Source organism: Mustelus asterias, chromosome 19, assembly GCF_964213995.1.
Source record: "Mustelus asterias chromosome 19, sMusAst1.hap1.1, whole genome shotgun sequence".
Taxonomy (NCBI): domain Eukaryota; kingdom Metazoa; phylum Chordata; class Chondrichthyes; order Carcharhiniformes; family Triakidae; genus Mustelus; species Mustelus asterias.
The window spans coordinates 84,630,116-84,646,401 of NC_135819.1; the positions used below are offsets into that span (position 1 = coordinate 84,630,116).

General features: G+C 44.7%; 1 protein-coding gene across 1 annotated transcript in view; it reads left to right on the top strand.

Annotated features, from left to right (window-relative positions):
• Positions 1 to 16,286, top strand: part of LOC144507516 (semaphorin-3E-like) — a 335,905-nt gene that overhangs the window by 267,364 nt on the left and 52,255 nt on the right. The window contains exons 10-11 of the mRNA XM_078234643.1: positions 6,063 to 6,132; positions 15,958 to 16,102. Of these exons, the coding sequence (XP_078090769.1) occupies positions 6,063 to 6,132; positions 15,958 to 16,102 (215 nt within the window). The remainder of the gene's footprint in view (positions 1 to 6,062; positions 6,133 to 15,957; positions 16,103 to 16,286) is intronic.

Consider the following 16,286-nt stretch of genomic DNA (forward strand, 5'->3'; position numbering starts at 1 on the left):
CTAGTGGTGTGCCGCAGGGATCGGTGTTGGGTCCATTGTTGTTTGTCATCTATATCAATGATCTGGATGATAATGTGGTAAATTGGATCAGCAAGTTTGCTGATGATACAAAGATTGGAGGTGTAGTGGACAGTGAGGAAGGTTTTCAAAGCTTGCAGAGGGATTTGGACCAACTAGAAAAATGGGCTGAAAAATGGCAAATGGAATTTAACGCAGACAAGTGTGAGATATTGCACATTGGAAGGACAAACCAAAGTAGAACGTACAGGGTAAATGGTAGAACTCTGAAGAGAGGACTCTGAAGAGTGCAGTTGAACAGAGGGATCTGGGAATACAGGTACAGAATTCCCTAAAAGTGACGTCACAGGTGGATAGGGTCGTAAAGAGTGCCTTTGGTACATTGGCCTTTATAAATCGGAGTTTCGAGTATAAAAGTTGGAGTGTTATGGTAAGGTTATATAAGGCATTGGTGAGGCCGAATTTGGAGTATTGTGTACAGTTTTGGTCACCTAATTACAGGAAGGATGTAAATAAGGTTGAAAGAGTGCAGAGAAGGTTCACAAGGATGTTGCCGGGACTTGAGAAGCTGAGTTACAGAGAGAGATTGAATAGGTTGGGACTTTATTCCCTGGAGCGTAGAAGATTGAGGGGAGATTTGATAGAGGTGTATAAGATTTTGATGGGTATAGATAGAGTGAATGCAAGCAGGCTTTTTCCGCTGAGGCTAGGGGAGAAAAAAACCAGAGGGCATGGGTGAAGGGTGAAAGGAGAAAAGTTTAAAGGGAATATTAGGGGGGGCTTCTTCACGCAGAGAGTGGTGGGAGTGTGGAATGAGCTGCCGGATAAAGTGGTAAATGCGGGGTCACTTTTAACATTTAAGAAAAACTTGGACGGGTTCATGGATGAGAGGGATAGAACATAGAACATAGAACATTACAGCGCAGAACAGGCCCTTCGGCCCACGATGTTGCACCGACCAGTTAAAAAAAAAAACTGTGACCCTCCAACCTAAACCAATTTCTTTTCGTCCATGAACCTATCTACGGATCTCTTAAACGCCCCCAAACTAGGCGCATTTACTACTGATGCTGGCAGGGCATTCCAATCCCTCACCACCCTCTGGGTAAAGAACCTACCCCTGACATCGGTTCTATAACTACCCCCCCTCAATTTAAAGCCATGCCCCCTCGTGCTGGATTTCTCCATCAGAGGAAAAAGGCTATCACTATCCACCCTATCTAAACCTCTAATCATCTTATATGTTTCAATAAGATCCCCTCTTAGCCGCCGCCTTTCCAGCGAAAACAATCCCAAATCCCTCAGCCTCTCCTCATAGGATCTCCCCTCCATACCAGGCAACATCCTGGTAAACCTCCTCTGCACCCTCTCCAAAGCCTCCACATCCTTCCTGTAATGTGGGGACCAGAACTGCACACAGTACTCCAAGTGCGGCCGCACCAGAGTTGTGTACAGTTGCAACATAACGCTACGACTCCTAAATTCAATCCCCCTACCAATAAACGCCAAGACACCATATGCCTTCTTAACAACCTTATCTACTTGATTCCCAACTTTCAGGGATCTATGCACACATACACCTAGATCCCTCTGCTCCTCCACACTATTCAAAGTCCTCCCGTTAGCCCTATACTCAACACATCTGTTATTCCTACCAAAGTGAATTACCTCACACTTCTCCGCATTAAACTCCATCCGCCACCTCTCGGCCCAACTTTGCAACCTGTCTAAGTCTTCCTGCAAACTACGACACCCTTCCTCACTGTCTACCACACCACCGACTTTGGTGTCATCAGCAAATTTGCTAATCCACCCAACTATACCCTCATCCAGATCATTAATAAATATTACAAACAGCAGTGGCCCCAAAACAGATCCCTGAGGTACACCACTTGTAACCGCACTCCATGATGAATATTTACTATCAACCACCACCCTCTGTTTCCTATCCGCTAGCCAATTCCTGATCCAATTTCCTAGATCACCCCCAATCCCATACATCTGCATTTTCTGCAGAAGCCTACCATGGTGAACCTTATCAAACGCCTTACTAAAATCCATATATACCACGTCCACTGCCTTGCCCCCATCCACCTCCTTGGTCACTTTCTCAAAAAACTCAATAAGGTTAGTAAGGCACGACCTACCTGCCACAAAACCATGCTGACTATCACCTATCAATTCATTACTCTCCAAATAACTATAAATCCTATCCCTTATAATTTTTTCCAACATCTTGCCGACAACAGAAGTGAGACTCACCGGTCTATAATTCCCGGGGAAGTCTCTGTTCCCCTTCTTAAACAATGGGACAACATTCGCTAACCTCCAATCTTCTGGTACTATACCAGAGGCCAACGACGACCTGAAGATCAGAGCCAGAGGCTCTGCAATCACTTCTCTTGCCTCCCAGAGAATCCTTGGATAAATCCCATCCGGACCAGGGGATTTATCTATTTTCAGACCCTCCAGAATATCCTGCACATCCTCCTTATCAACTGTAATACTGTCTATTCTACTCCCTTGCAACCCAGTGTCCTCCTCAGCTATATTCATGTCCCCTTGCGTGAACACCGAAGAGAAATATTGGTTCAATGCTTCACCAATCTCCTCCGGTTCCACACATAACTTCCCTCTGCCATCTATAACTGGCCCTAAACTTGCCCTAACCAACCTTCTGTTCTTGACATACCTATAGAACGCCTTAGGATTCTCTTTAACCCTATCCGCCAAAGTCTTCTCATGTCCCCTTTTAGCCCTTCTAAGCTCGCTCTTCAACTCCCTCTTAGCCAATCTAAAGCTTTCTAGTGCACTACCCGAGTGCTCACGTCTCATCCGAACATAAGCCTCCTTTTTCTTTTTAACCAACAAAGAAACAAAGGATGTGGAGGGATATGGTCCAAGTGCAGGTCAGTGGGACTAGGCAAAAAATGGTTCGGCACAGACAAGAAGGGCCAAAAGGCCTGTTTCTGAGCTGTAATTTTCTATGGTTCTATGGATAGTCAACACGGTTTTGTGAAGGGCAGGTCGTGCCTCACAAACCTTATTGAGTTCTTTGCGAAGGTGACCAAAGAGGTGGATGAGGGTAAAGCAGTTGATGTGGTGTATATGGATTTCAGTAAAGCGTTTGATAAGTTTCCTCACAGTAAGCTATTGCAGAAAATACAGAGGCATGGGATTGAGGGTGATTTAGCGGTTTGGATCAGGAATTGGCTAGCTGTAAGAAGACAGAAGGTCGTGGTTGATGGGAAATGTTCATCCTGGAGTTCAGTTACTAGTGGTGTACCGCAAGGATCTGTTTTGGGGCCACTGCTGTTTGTCATTTTCATAAATGACCTGGATGAGGGCGTAGAAGGATGGGTTAGTAAATTTGCGGATGACACTAAAGGCGGTGGAGTTGTGGACAGTGCGGAAGGTTGTTGCAGGTTACAGAGGGACATAGATAAGCTGCAGAGCTGGGCTGAGAGTTGGCAAATGGAGTTTAATGCGGAAAAGTGTGAGGTGATTCACTTTGGAAGGAGTAACAGGATTACAGAGTACTGGACTAATGGTAAGATACTTGGTAGTGTGGATGAGCAGAGAGATCTCGGTGTCCATGTGCATAGATCCCTGAAAGTTGGCACTCAGGTTGATAGGGTTGTTAAGAAGGCATACGGAGTTTTAGCTTTTATTGGTAGAGGGATTGAGTTTCAGAGCCAGGAGGTCATGTTGCAGCTGTACAAAACACTGGTGCAGCCGTACTTGGAGTATTGCGTACAGTTCTGGTCGCCGCATTATAGGAAGGATGTGGAAGCATTGGAAAGGGTGCAGAGGAGATTTACTTGGATGTTGCCTGGTATGGTGGGAAGGTCTTATGAGGAAAGGCTGAGGGACTTGAGGTTGTTTTCATCAGAGAGAAGAAGGTTAAGCGGTGACTTAATCGAGGCATACAAGATGATCAGAGGATTAGATAGGGTGGATAGTGAGAGCCTTTTTCCTCGAATGGTGATAGCGAGCATGAGGGGACATCACATTAAATTGAGGGGTGAGAGATATAGGACAGATGTCAGAGGTAGGTTCTTTACTCAGAAAGTAGTAAGGGCGTGGAATGCCCTGCCTGCAACAGTAGTGGACTCGCCAACATTAAGGACATTTAAATGGTCATTGGATAAACATATGGATGATATTGGAATAGTGTAGATTAGAGGGGCTTTAGATTCGTTTCACTGGTCGGTGCAACGTTGAGGGCCAAAGGGCCTGTACTGCGCTGTAATGCTCTATGTTCTATGTTCAATGGTTTTTTTGGCAATTTGCCCAAATAAAGTCTGTGTTGTAATTCTCACAAAAAATAACGAAACAGTCAGATCCACTGACCTGGAGATTTTTGTTTTTAATAAGACAATGGAGCAATTTAAAAAGGGCAGGAATATTTGCTGTGGGTTATTTGTGTACAGGATATACCTGGGCAATTTTCGACCTTGTTGGGTAGGTGCCAGTCCAATAGCTACAGTGGGCTACTTGGCTGGGATATGGTTCATTCTGGAGCACAATTCCGCAGTGATATTGCAACTGCTGCGTCTTTACAGAGTCCAGTGCCTTCAGTCATTTCTAGATATGTAGAGTGAATGAAATGAAAGACTGACACCTGTGCCAGGGCCGAGATGGATCATCCACTCAGCATTTCTGATTGAAGATCTTTGAAGAATATATATACTTTTCAATTTGTATTTTTAAAGCCATACTTCTTGTATATTTTGTTATTATAATAGCATACAAATTAATTTAACCGTTATCCATAAGGTAGACTCTATAGGTATTAATATTTTCATAGCCAGAAAGATAAACCAATTAGAGTTACCTAAAATAAATTATCCCCATCATAATCCTAGGTATTTTTTTGCAGTTTTTCACCTCATTTCCAAAGTCAGTAACGTCAAAAACATTTATTTATTTGTTTGCCACAAGATTTTCAGTCTCATCAAACTAGACTTGTATTAGTCACTGGTGAGGCCACACTTTGAATATTGTGTGCAGTTTTGGTCACACTATCATAGGAAAGACATTGGATTGATAAACTGAAAAGAGTGCAAAAAAGATTTACGAGGATGTTGCCAGGACTAGTGTGCCTGAGTTACAGGAAGCAGTTGGCCAGGCTAGGACTTTATTTCTTGGAACGTTGGAGAATAAGGGGTGATCTCATTGAGATGTATAAAATCATGAGGGGCATCACCAGGATGAACGCACATAGTCTTTTTCCCGGGGAAGGAAAATTGAAAACTAGAGGGCGTAGATTTAAGAGAGGAGAAAGGGTTACAAGGGACCTGAGGGGCAACTTCTTCACACAGAAGGTGGTGTGTATATGGAATGAGCTGCCAGAGAAAGTGGTTGAGGCAGGTACAATAGCAACATTTAAAAAGCATTTGGATAAGTACATGGATAGGAAAGGATTAAAGTTTATTTTTTTAAAGTTTAAGTTTGAAGTTTATTTATTAATGTCACAAGTAGGCTTACATTAACACTGCAATGAAGTTACTGTGAAAATCCCCTAACTGCCACACTCCGGCGTCTGTTCGGATGTACTGAGGGGAAATTTAGCCTAGCCAATGCACCTAACCAGTACGTCTTTCAGACTGTGGGAGGAAACTGGAGCACCCGGAGGAAACCCACACAGACACGGGAGAACATGCAGACTCCACACAGACAGTGACCCAAGCCCTGGCATTGTGAGGCAGTAGTGCTAACCACTGTGCCACTGTGGTGCCCCATTATTAGAGGGATCTGGGCCAAATGTGGGTAATTGGGACTAGCTGGGAGGGCACCATGGTCAGCATGGATTGGTTGGGCCAAAGGGCCTATTTCTATTATGTATTGTTGTATGGCTCTATGATTCTAGAGGGGAAGAGACCTAAACAGTTAATTTAGTGAGTCAGTTGTTTCTCAAGAGGATGATCATTTATTATCTCCTTGCAGATGATGGTGATTTCAATCAGTAACTCCCAGGAGCTGTTCTGATTGCAGTTGTTACTGCAATCCTTGTAATTGCCTTGTTTTTTTCTCTTTTACAGAGGATGTGTTTCTGTTGCAGACCAGAGACCATAAAAACCCAGAGGTTTACGTATTGTTCAGAACTACAAGGTAAACCATAGTCTTTGTGTAATTGCTCATTCCTCTAACCACTTCTGATCTCTGTTTGAAAGGTTGATTTAAGGCACGATAGGGATCTTTGCTTCATCTGACGATGTTACAGGCTCAGAGTATGTACAGCTTAACAATATGTACAGTATGTCCTGATCAAGGCAGCTGGATTGAGTGTGAGCACTGTCAGTGAAGAAGCCGTTCAGAAGCAGGCGTGCCTGTTGTGTGCTGAGTCCCTCCCCAGTAAGGGATGAATGGTTTGTGCAGAATCTGACATGAGATGGTGAGGTTAAAAGGCCAGCAGACATTCAGTGCTGATGTCCCATCTGCTGGTTGTGTGTGACATCCCTGTGGACTGTAACCCTCAGATGCCTGATGCCCTGATGAGAGAGTGAGTTTGGAGTGAGTGGAAGTTTCGCTTACCCTGGTGGAGCCGTGCAGATCATTCATTCTTTTCCTGCACTGTAGGGGAGTCCTTTCGCATTGGCCACAGGTGCTGACCTCCCTAGCGACTTCCTCCCAGGCCGCTGTGGGAAGGTGGAAGGACCTCTTGCTCCCATCCTGAGAAGAGAGGACCTTCCGCCTTTCCTGGAAGGTCTGGAGGAGAATCTGCAGGGAGGTCTCGCTGAAACATGGGGCAAGGGTTTGGTTCTGTTGGGCACCGTTGAGAATCAGGGTGAGACCAACACACCTGGCCTGAAGTGAGTGAGTATCTGAGCAGGTGCTGTTTAAATATATTGCCAGGACCTTTGACCCCATGAGATAATGGAGGGCCAGACCAATCCCTGCCCATCCCACCACAAGATTCAACAGGTTCCCGCTAATGCGTAATTAATGAGCTGAAAAACAGGAGATTGCGTGAGTTGCTCTGACCCGCTGCCCAGCGGGAATCACGCTGATGTTCCCAACCGGTACTGAACACAATCTCCTGGGTGGGACATCCCAGCCTCTGTCTCCAAAAATCAACACATTAAAACTGGCAACAAGATTTCTGTCAAATTTATCATCTTTCTTTCTATTCATTAGTATTAATTATTAACTCACAAACCTGAGTGTTTTTTTGCAGTTTAGGTTTGTGGCTCAGAGAAACTTCAGAGAACTAAAACCCTTTTACCTCCAGTGCAATGTTCCAGTGCAGTCTGATATATACAAGGCTATTTGAGTTTAATTTCACTTTCCCATTCACTGTCAGTTTAACTTTCTCAGGAGAATCATAGATTATAACATAATGGAGCAGAGATCAAAACCTCAGGGGGATGGATCCATTAGGACTCCTGGCATTGAAACTGAAAGCACGCACAGAATAGGGAAAATGCTGGATGTTTTTCTGGGAGTGTACTTCTTGCAATGTTTTATGATTTGTCTGTCTGAGCTTTGCAGCCATTTCCCTCTCTCTGGAGTTTTGTATTCAGTTGTTGTTGCTCCAGGTAAACTTTTGAAGTAAAGTAAATATGCCATTATTTCTAACATTCAAATGTGGATCAATAAATTGTCGTCAGACTCCAATCATTGCTACATCTTGTTGAAGCATCCACATGTGTTAATCTATATCAAAGCTGTGTTGCATAATTATTGCCACGTTTCTGAGGTGAGGTGAGTGCACACAAGGACCCAGGAATTTTCTCTTAACACTAAACAAATTGGAAAATAAATTTGCAAACTACTTTCTGGTACAATTGAAATTGCAGCTTGCACTGTGTCCTTTGAAGCTCAAACTATCCGGAGATGAATTCGACAGAATGTTTTTGGGAGATTCGCCCCCATCAGGGAGCAATCGAGCACCCCCCCCGAGAGGCGGGCGCGGGAGGGTGTCCCCTGGGCATTGGCACCCTGGCAGTGCCAGTCTGAGACCCTAGCACTGCCCCAGGGGCAAAGTGCCAATGCCCAGGGGGCACCATGGCAACTTGGCACTGCCCATCGGGGCCTAATGGGGCCATAGCCTCTGGGGGAAATTGGTGGGGGTAGGGGGTCTCGTTGCCACTTTGCAGTCAGGGTCAGTGGGGGAAGGTGGGAGGCCAGCGATCGGAGCTGACCATAATTGCGGGGGGGGTGGGGTGCGGGGGGCAGTCTGGTGGTGGAAGGTCGGCACTGAGCAAGGTGGCGGGACACCAGGGCTGCGGTGGGGTGAGGAGGGGTTGAGGCAAGACCAGCGATTGGGCCTGTGGGGGTGAGAGGGTGAGCAATGCGGGGCTCATGTGACTGGCCAGTGAACGAGTTGGCCAGCAATCGGGAGGCTGTCAGTGCGGGCCACAGCCCATGCGCCGATCTCAGTGCTGACAGATCAGCATGCGCAGTGGCCCGCTCAGCGCTATGGCCCACTCAGCGCTATGCTGCCAGCCTCTCCAGTGGGAATAGACCCCGCCTCCTGATTTTTAGCGTGAATGTTGCTAGTGCACAGGGTGTGGGAGATTCACTCTGAAACTCCCGCAGAAAAAAACAGCGGGATTTACTCCAGTTTTCACGCAAATTCGACACTTAGAAATATTTTGGGAGAATTGTCCCCAACCTCTCCTGGTGTATTAAAGAAACTGATTTAATCCAGGAATACTTTTATGTTTCCTTCATTTCAGTATAGGTTTGGTTGAATGAGTGAATTAGTGATCTGTAAACTGTCCTCAGACTGCTGTCGATAATATCCAAACGACGCTGTTTCTTGTCCCCAGAAATCATGTTTTTGCAGATTATTGCATGGAGTTTTTTTCAACCGTGACATACTGCACTCACATTCATTATTCACCGAAAACCACAGAATCACAGAATTGTTCTGGTGCAGAAGGAGGCCATTTGGCCCATCATGTTAGCACTAGCTCTCCAAACGAGCATCATGACTTAATGCCATTTTCCTGTCTCTTTCCCTATTTCCCTGCACATTGTTCCTATTCAAATAATCATCTCATGCCCTCATGAATGCCTCACGCAGGGCATTCCAGATCCCAGCCATCTGTGTGATTTTTTTTTTCATATTGCATTTGCTTCTTTTGAAAATCATTTTAAATCTGTGCCCTCTCGTTCTTGATCCTTTTATGAGGGGAACTGTCTACTCTGTCCAACCTAATCATGATTTTGAACATCTCTATCAAATCTCCTCTTAGCCTCTCCTCTCTCCAAGGGGAACAGTCCCAACGTCTCCAATATATCCTCACAACTGAAGTTTTTCATCCTTGGAAACATTCTTTTAAATCTCTTTCGCACTCTCTCCAATGCATTCAGATCCTTCCTGTGACACCCAGAACTGTACACAATATTCCAGCTGAGGTCTCACTAGTGACTTGTATAAATTCAGCATAACCTCCTTGCTCTTGTACTCTGTGTCCCTGAAGTTTTAAAGTTTATTTATTAGTGTCACAAGTAGGCTTACATTAACACTGCAATGAAGTCACTGTGAAAATCTCCTAGTTGCCACACTCCAGCGCCTGTTTAGCTACACTGAGGGAGAATTTAGCATGGCCAATATTACTTATTATTATTTATTATTAATAAAGCCCAGGATATTAAATGCTTTATTAATTGCTCTCTCCACCTTGTCCTGCCACCTTCAATGATCAATGCACACATACATTCAAGTCCCTCTGCTCCTGCACACTTTTAAGAATTTAAGCCTTTATTTTTTATCGTCTCTCTATGTGCTTCCTACCAAAATCTTCATCTGCCATCTATCTGCTCTCTACATCAAATTGTCTATGTACTTTTGAGGTTCCACACTGTCCTCCAAGTTTTCTGGTGCAAAAGCTAAAATCACATGGGATTCTGGGTGGGTTGGCGAGATGGATGCAGAACAGGCTTGGTTATAGAAGATAGAGAGTAGCGGTGGAAGAGTGTTTTTCAGAATGGAGATCTGTAGCTAGTGTTCCACAGGGATCAGTGCTGGGACCTCTGTTGTTTGTAGTATATATAAATGATCTGGAGGAAAATGTGGGTGATCTGATTAGTAAGTTTGCAAATTGGTGGAGTTGCTGATAGTGCCAGGGGTTATTAGAGGATACAACAGGGTATAGATAGATTGGAGACTTGGGCACAGAATGGCAGATGGAGTTTAATCCAAACAAATGCGAGGTGATGCATTTTGGAGGATCCAATTTAGGTATGAATTATACTGTAAATGGCAGAACTCTTAGGAACATTAACATACAGAGGGATCTGGGCGTGCAGGTCCGCAGTTCTCTAAAAGTTGCAACACAGGTGGCCAAGGTGATTAAGAAGGCAAATGGCATACTTGCCTTCATCAGCCCGGACATTGAGTGCAGGACTTTGGACGTCATGTTGCAGCGATATAAAACCTTGGTTAGGCTGCATTTGGAGTATTGTGTGCAGTTTGGTCACCACACGACCAGAAGGACACAGAAGCTTTGGAGAGAGTGCATATCATAGAAGGTTCACCAGGATGTTGCCTGGTCTCGAGGGTGTTGGCTATGAGGAGAGGTTGAATAAACTGGGATTGTTTTCACTGTAAAGACGGAGGCTGAGGGGAGACCTGATAGAAGTCTACAACATTATGAGAGGCACAGACAGGGTGGATAGTCAGAGGTTTATTCCCAGGGTGTAAATGTCAGTTACAAGGGGTGCACCGGTTTAAGGTGAGAGGGGGAAAGTTTAAGGGAGATGTGCAGGGATGTTTTTCACACAGAGAGTGGTGGGTGCTTGAAACGTGCTGCCAGAGGAGGTGGTGGAAGCAGGAACATTAGCAACATTTAATAGGCATCTGGATGGGTACATGAATAGGGAGGGAATTAAAGAATACGGACTGAGTAAGGGCAGAAGGTTTTTCTCATTTAGTTTGGGCATCATGATTGGCACAGGCTCGGAGAGTCGAAGGACCTGTTCCTGTGCTGTACTTTTCTTTGTTCTTCTTTGATCAAAATGCATCACTGATGCGCGATTAAATCACTCGGGAGGCTGGATCGTACCCGGGAAATAAAGGCTTTTATTACTAACAAGAATGGAGCATACTGTATACAATACAATCCCAGACTAAAGGATCACCAGGCAGTGCAGTGACCTTTATACTCCTCCAGGTAGGCGGAGCCAACTGGAGTGTACCACAGAACAATATCAACAGGTAGAACAGCCCAACCCTAACCCCAACAGTGACAACAGTAACATATCTACAAGTACCCATAGTGCTGACCATCTATGGTTCAGTACTCATAGTGGTAACCAACTATGGTTCACCACAGTCACCTCACACTTCTCTGCATTAATCTTCATCTGCCACCTATCTGCCCACTACACCAAATTGTCTATGTCCTTCTGAGGTTCCACACTGTCCTCCAAGTTTTGTGTCATCCACAAACTTTGAAATGGTCCCCTGCACTCCAAGATCTAGCTCAGTCATATATATCAGTTAAAAACACAGGTCCCAATACTGACCCCTGGAGAACAGCACAGCAAACCTTTCTCCAGATTTAAAAATATCCATTGACCATTATTTCCTGCTTCTTATTATTCAGCTAATTTTGTATCCAAATTGCTACTGCCTCTTTTATTCCATGAGCTACAAATTTTCTCACAAGTCTATTCTGCAGAACTGTACCGAATGCCTTCTAAACGTCCACATCAAAAGCATTACCCTCATCAACACTTCCTGTTACCCCCTCAAATCTCCAGCAAGTTAGTTAAACACGATTTCCTCTTTAGAAATCCATGCTGGCTTTTCCTAATCAAGGTGGGTGGCACAATGGTTATCACTGTTGCCTCACAGTGCCAGGGACGTGGGTCCGATTCTGTGGGTCACTGTCTGTGGGAGTTTGCAATTTCTCCCCGTATCTGCGTGGATTTCCCCTGGGTGCTCCGCTTTCCTCCCACAGTCCAAAGATGTGTGGATTAGGTTGATTGGCCATAGTAAATTGGGGCCATAGGACCAAATTCGCACCTCAATATGCCAACCTCTTCATGCCCAGGTTCGAACAAGACCTCTTCACTGCACAGGGCCTTCAACCGATGCTATCGCCATCCCCTGCGGGCAAGCTCTCCATATACACAGGATCTGCTCAGATGAGGAAGATCGCAACAGACACCTCCAGACGCTGAAAGATGCCCTCATAAGAACAGGATATGGCGCTCAACTCATCGATCGACAGTTCCGATGTGCCACAGCGAAAAACCGCACCAACCTCCTCAGAAGACGAGGTCGTAAAGGGTGCCTTTGGTACATTGGCCTTTATAAATCAGAGTATCGAGTATAAAAGTTGGAGTGTTATGGTAAGGTTATATAAGGTATTGGTGAGGCCGAATTTGGAGTATTGTGTACAGTTTTGGTCACCTAGTTACAGGAAGGATGTAAATAAGATTGAAAGAGTGCAGAGAAGGTTCACAAGGATGTTGCCGGGACTTGAGAAGCTGAGTTGCAGAGAGAGATTGAATAGGTTGAGACTTTATTCCCTGGAGCGTAGAAGATTGAGGGGAGATTTGATAGAGGTGTATAAGATTTTGATGGGTATAGATAGAGTGAATGCAAGCAGGCTTTTTCCGCTGAGGCTAGGGGAGAAAAAAACCAGAGGACATGGGTTAAGGGTGAAAGGAGGAAAGTTTCAAGAGAATATTAGGGGGGGCTTCTTCACGCAGAGAGTGGTGGGAGTGTGGAATGAGCTGCCAGATAAAGTGGTAAATGCAGGGTCACTTTTAACATTTAAGAAAAACTTGGACGGGTTCATGGATGAGAGGGGTGTGGAGGGATATGGTCCAAGTGCAGGTCAGTGGGACTAGGCATAAAATGGTTCGGCACAGACAAGAAGGGCCAAAAGGCCTGTTTCTGAGCTGTAATTTTCTATGGTTCTATGGTTCTAAGACAAACACGGGACACGGCGGACAGAGTACCCTTCGTCGTCCAGTACTTCCCAGGAGCAGAGAAACTACGACATCTTCTCCGGAGCTTCAACATGTCATCGATGAAGACGAACATCTCGCCAAGACCATCCCCACACCCCCACTTCTTGCCTTCAAACAACCACACAACCTCAAATAGACCATTGTCCGCTGCAAACTAAACAGCCTTCAGGAGAACAGTGACCATGACACCACACAACCCTGTCACAGCAACCTCTGCAAGACGTGCCAGATCATCAACACGGATGCCATCATCTCACGTGAGAACACCATCCACCAGGTACATGGTACATACTCTTGCAACTCGGCCAACGTTGTCTACCTGATACGTTGCAGGAAAGGATATCCCGAGGCATGGTACATTGGGGAAACCATGCAGACGCTACGATAAAGGATGAATGAACACCACTCGACAATCACCAGGCAAGAGTGTTCTCTTCCTGTTGGGGAACACTTCAGTGGTCATGGGCATTCGGCCTCTGATCTTCGGGTAAGCGTTCTCCAAGGCAGCCTTCACGACACACGACGACGCAGAGTCGCTGAGCAGAGCCTGATTGCCAAGTTCCGCACACATGAGGACGGCCTCAACCGGGATCTTGAGTTCATGTCACACTATCTGTAACCCCCACGACTTGCCTGGACTTGCAAAATCTCACTAACGGTCCTGTCTGGAGACAATGCGCATCTCTTTAACCTGTGCTTAACCCTCTCTCCACTCACAATGTCTGTACCTTTAAGACTTGATTACCTGTAAAGACTCGCATTCCAACCATTATTTTGTAAATTGAATTTGTGTCTTTATATGCCCTGTTTGTGAACAGAACTCCCACTCACCTGATGAAGGGGCAGCACTCTGAAAGCTTGTGGCTTGTACCTCCAAATAAACCTGTTGGATTTTAACCTGGTTTTGTGAGACTTCTTACTGTGCTTACCCCAGTCCAATGCCGGTATCTCCACATCATGGTAAATTGCCCATAGTGTCAGGGGGATTAGCACGGTAAATACATGGGGTTATGGGAATTGGGCCTGGGTGGAATTGTGGTCGGTGCAGACCCGATGGGCCAAATGGCCTCCTTCTGCACTGCAGGGTTCTATTTTATGAATCCACATTTTCCATGTGACTACTAATTCTATTCAGAATAATTATTTCTAGAAGTTTGCCCACCACTGATGTTAAACCAATTAGCCTGTAATTGCTGGGCTTATCCTCACAGCCTTTTTGAACAAGGGTGTGACATTTGCAATTCTCCAGTTCTCTGGCATCTCCCATGAGTCTAGAGAAAACTAGAAGATTATTAGACAGAGTTTTCTCGTCTGTCACATTCTGGGTAGCATCGACCTCCTTCATAAAGACGAATGCCATGGCCCCAGCCACCATGTGTAAATTACCTTTTGGGTCCTGAATCGACCCTCCTCCTTTGCATAACTTGCTTACCAGTACTTTATAATGGGGTGTAGGTGATCAAGCCAGTGCCATGGCGTGTGCTGTGAATTTGTACAGGGGTTTAAGACATGCCCACACAAAGCAGGCCCCACATGGTGAAGGACAAAGCTGGCACCCATCCACACCCACAACAGCACTTCTCACTGAAACCTGATGTATAAGTTGATCCCTGTTTTTGCAGCATTTTTTAACAGTTAAAGTCTGACGTCTTTGGTAGCTTCAAGAAAATAAAAGAAATCAAAGGAAAGAAATCCACATTTGATTTGTTATTCATTGAATATAAATCATACCTTAATTCCATGTTTAATGTTATAGAGTCAGAGAGGTTTACAGCATGGAAACAGACCCTTCGGCCCAACTTGTCCATGCCGCCCTTTTTCTTTAAACCCCTAAGCTAGTCCCACTTGCCCAAATTTGGCCCATATCCCTCTATAACCATCTTACCCAAGTAACTGTCCAAATGCTTTTTAAAAGACAAAATTATGCCCGCCTCTACTACTACCTCTGGCAGCTTGTTCCAGACACTCACCACCCTCTGTGTGAGAAAATTGCCCCTCTGGACACTTTTGTATTTCTCCCCTCTCACCTTAAACCTATGCCCTCTAGTTTTAGACTCCCCTACTTTTGGGAAAAGATATTGACTATCTCGCTGATCTATGCCCTTCATTATTTTATAGACCTCTATAAGTCTCCCTCAGTCTCCTACGCTCTAGAGAAAAAAGTCCTAGTCTATCCAGCCTCTCCTTATAACTCAGACCATCAAGTCTCAGTAGCATCCTAGTAAATCTTTTCTGCACTCTTTCTAGTTTAATAATATCCCTTCTATAATGGGGTGACCAGAACTGTACTCAGTATTCCAAGTGTGGCCTTACCAATGTCTTGTACAACTTCAACAAGATGTCGCAACTCCTGTATTCAATGTTCTGACCAAAGAAACCAAGCATGCCGAATGCCTTCTTCACCACTCTGTCCACCTAATTTAATTCTTCCCCTTTAGCTAATCTTCACGTTAGCCAATTTGAATATCTCCCAGTGGAGAATTGGCAGCCAAACCAGTCCCATGCTTCTGTCAGATCCTTGCGATTGTCAGTCAGCAGAAAGGGATATGGGATTGTTTGAGTTGTTCCTCCTTCTACATCTCTACATCCCTACACCTCTAGCCCAGCCAACACCGAAGACTCAGTGTGAGAGGAATATCATGCAGAAACTTATTTATTATAACAGCATAATAAGGCAATTGTAAAACCACGTGGACAATCAGGCAGCACCCAAACTAAATAACTTAGAAATAAAAACAGAGAAATCTTCTTCTCGTAAATTCATCTTACGAAAAATTTGCATTTATGGGATCTTGCTGTGTACAAATTAACTGTCATGTTTCTGACATTACAGCAGTGAGCACATTTCAGAAGCATGTCATTGGCTGTGAAGTACTTTAGATCCAAGCGTCATGAAGGGCAATGACATAAATGCAAGTCTTCAGATGTAAATTGACATTGAAAGACTAACTGTTGCAATAACTCACTCAGTGGTGACTTGTCTGAATCTGTATTTTACAGCAATGTATTCCAAGGGTTTGCTGTATGTGTGTATCACATGTCTGCTATCCGAGAAGCATTCAATGGACCCTTTGCACATAAGGAGGGGCCTGAATATCACTGGGCAGCTTATGAGGGTAAAGTGCCCTATCCCAGACCAGGCAGTGTAAGTACCTTTCATACAAAAGTGAATATTTGATGTTGTACAAATAGTGTTTATCACTTAAACATTTCATGCTAAAAGAGTTTTCGTGCTCTCAAATATGGCAGGATTTGAACAAAAGGATAATAATGTTAAAATTAAGCGGTTGTCTAACCAGGATCCAATGTATAAAAAAGGTAGAGATGTG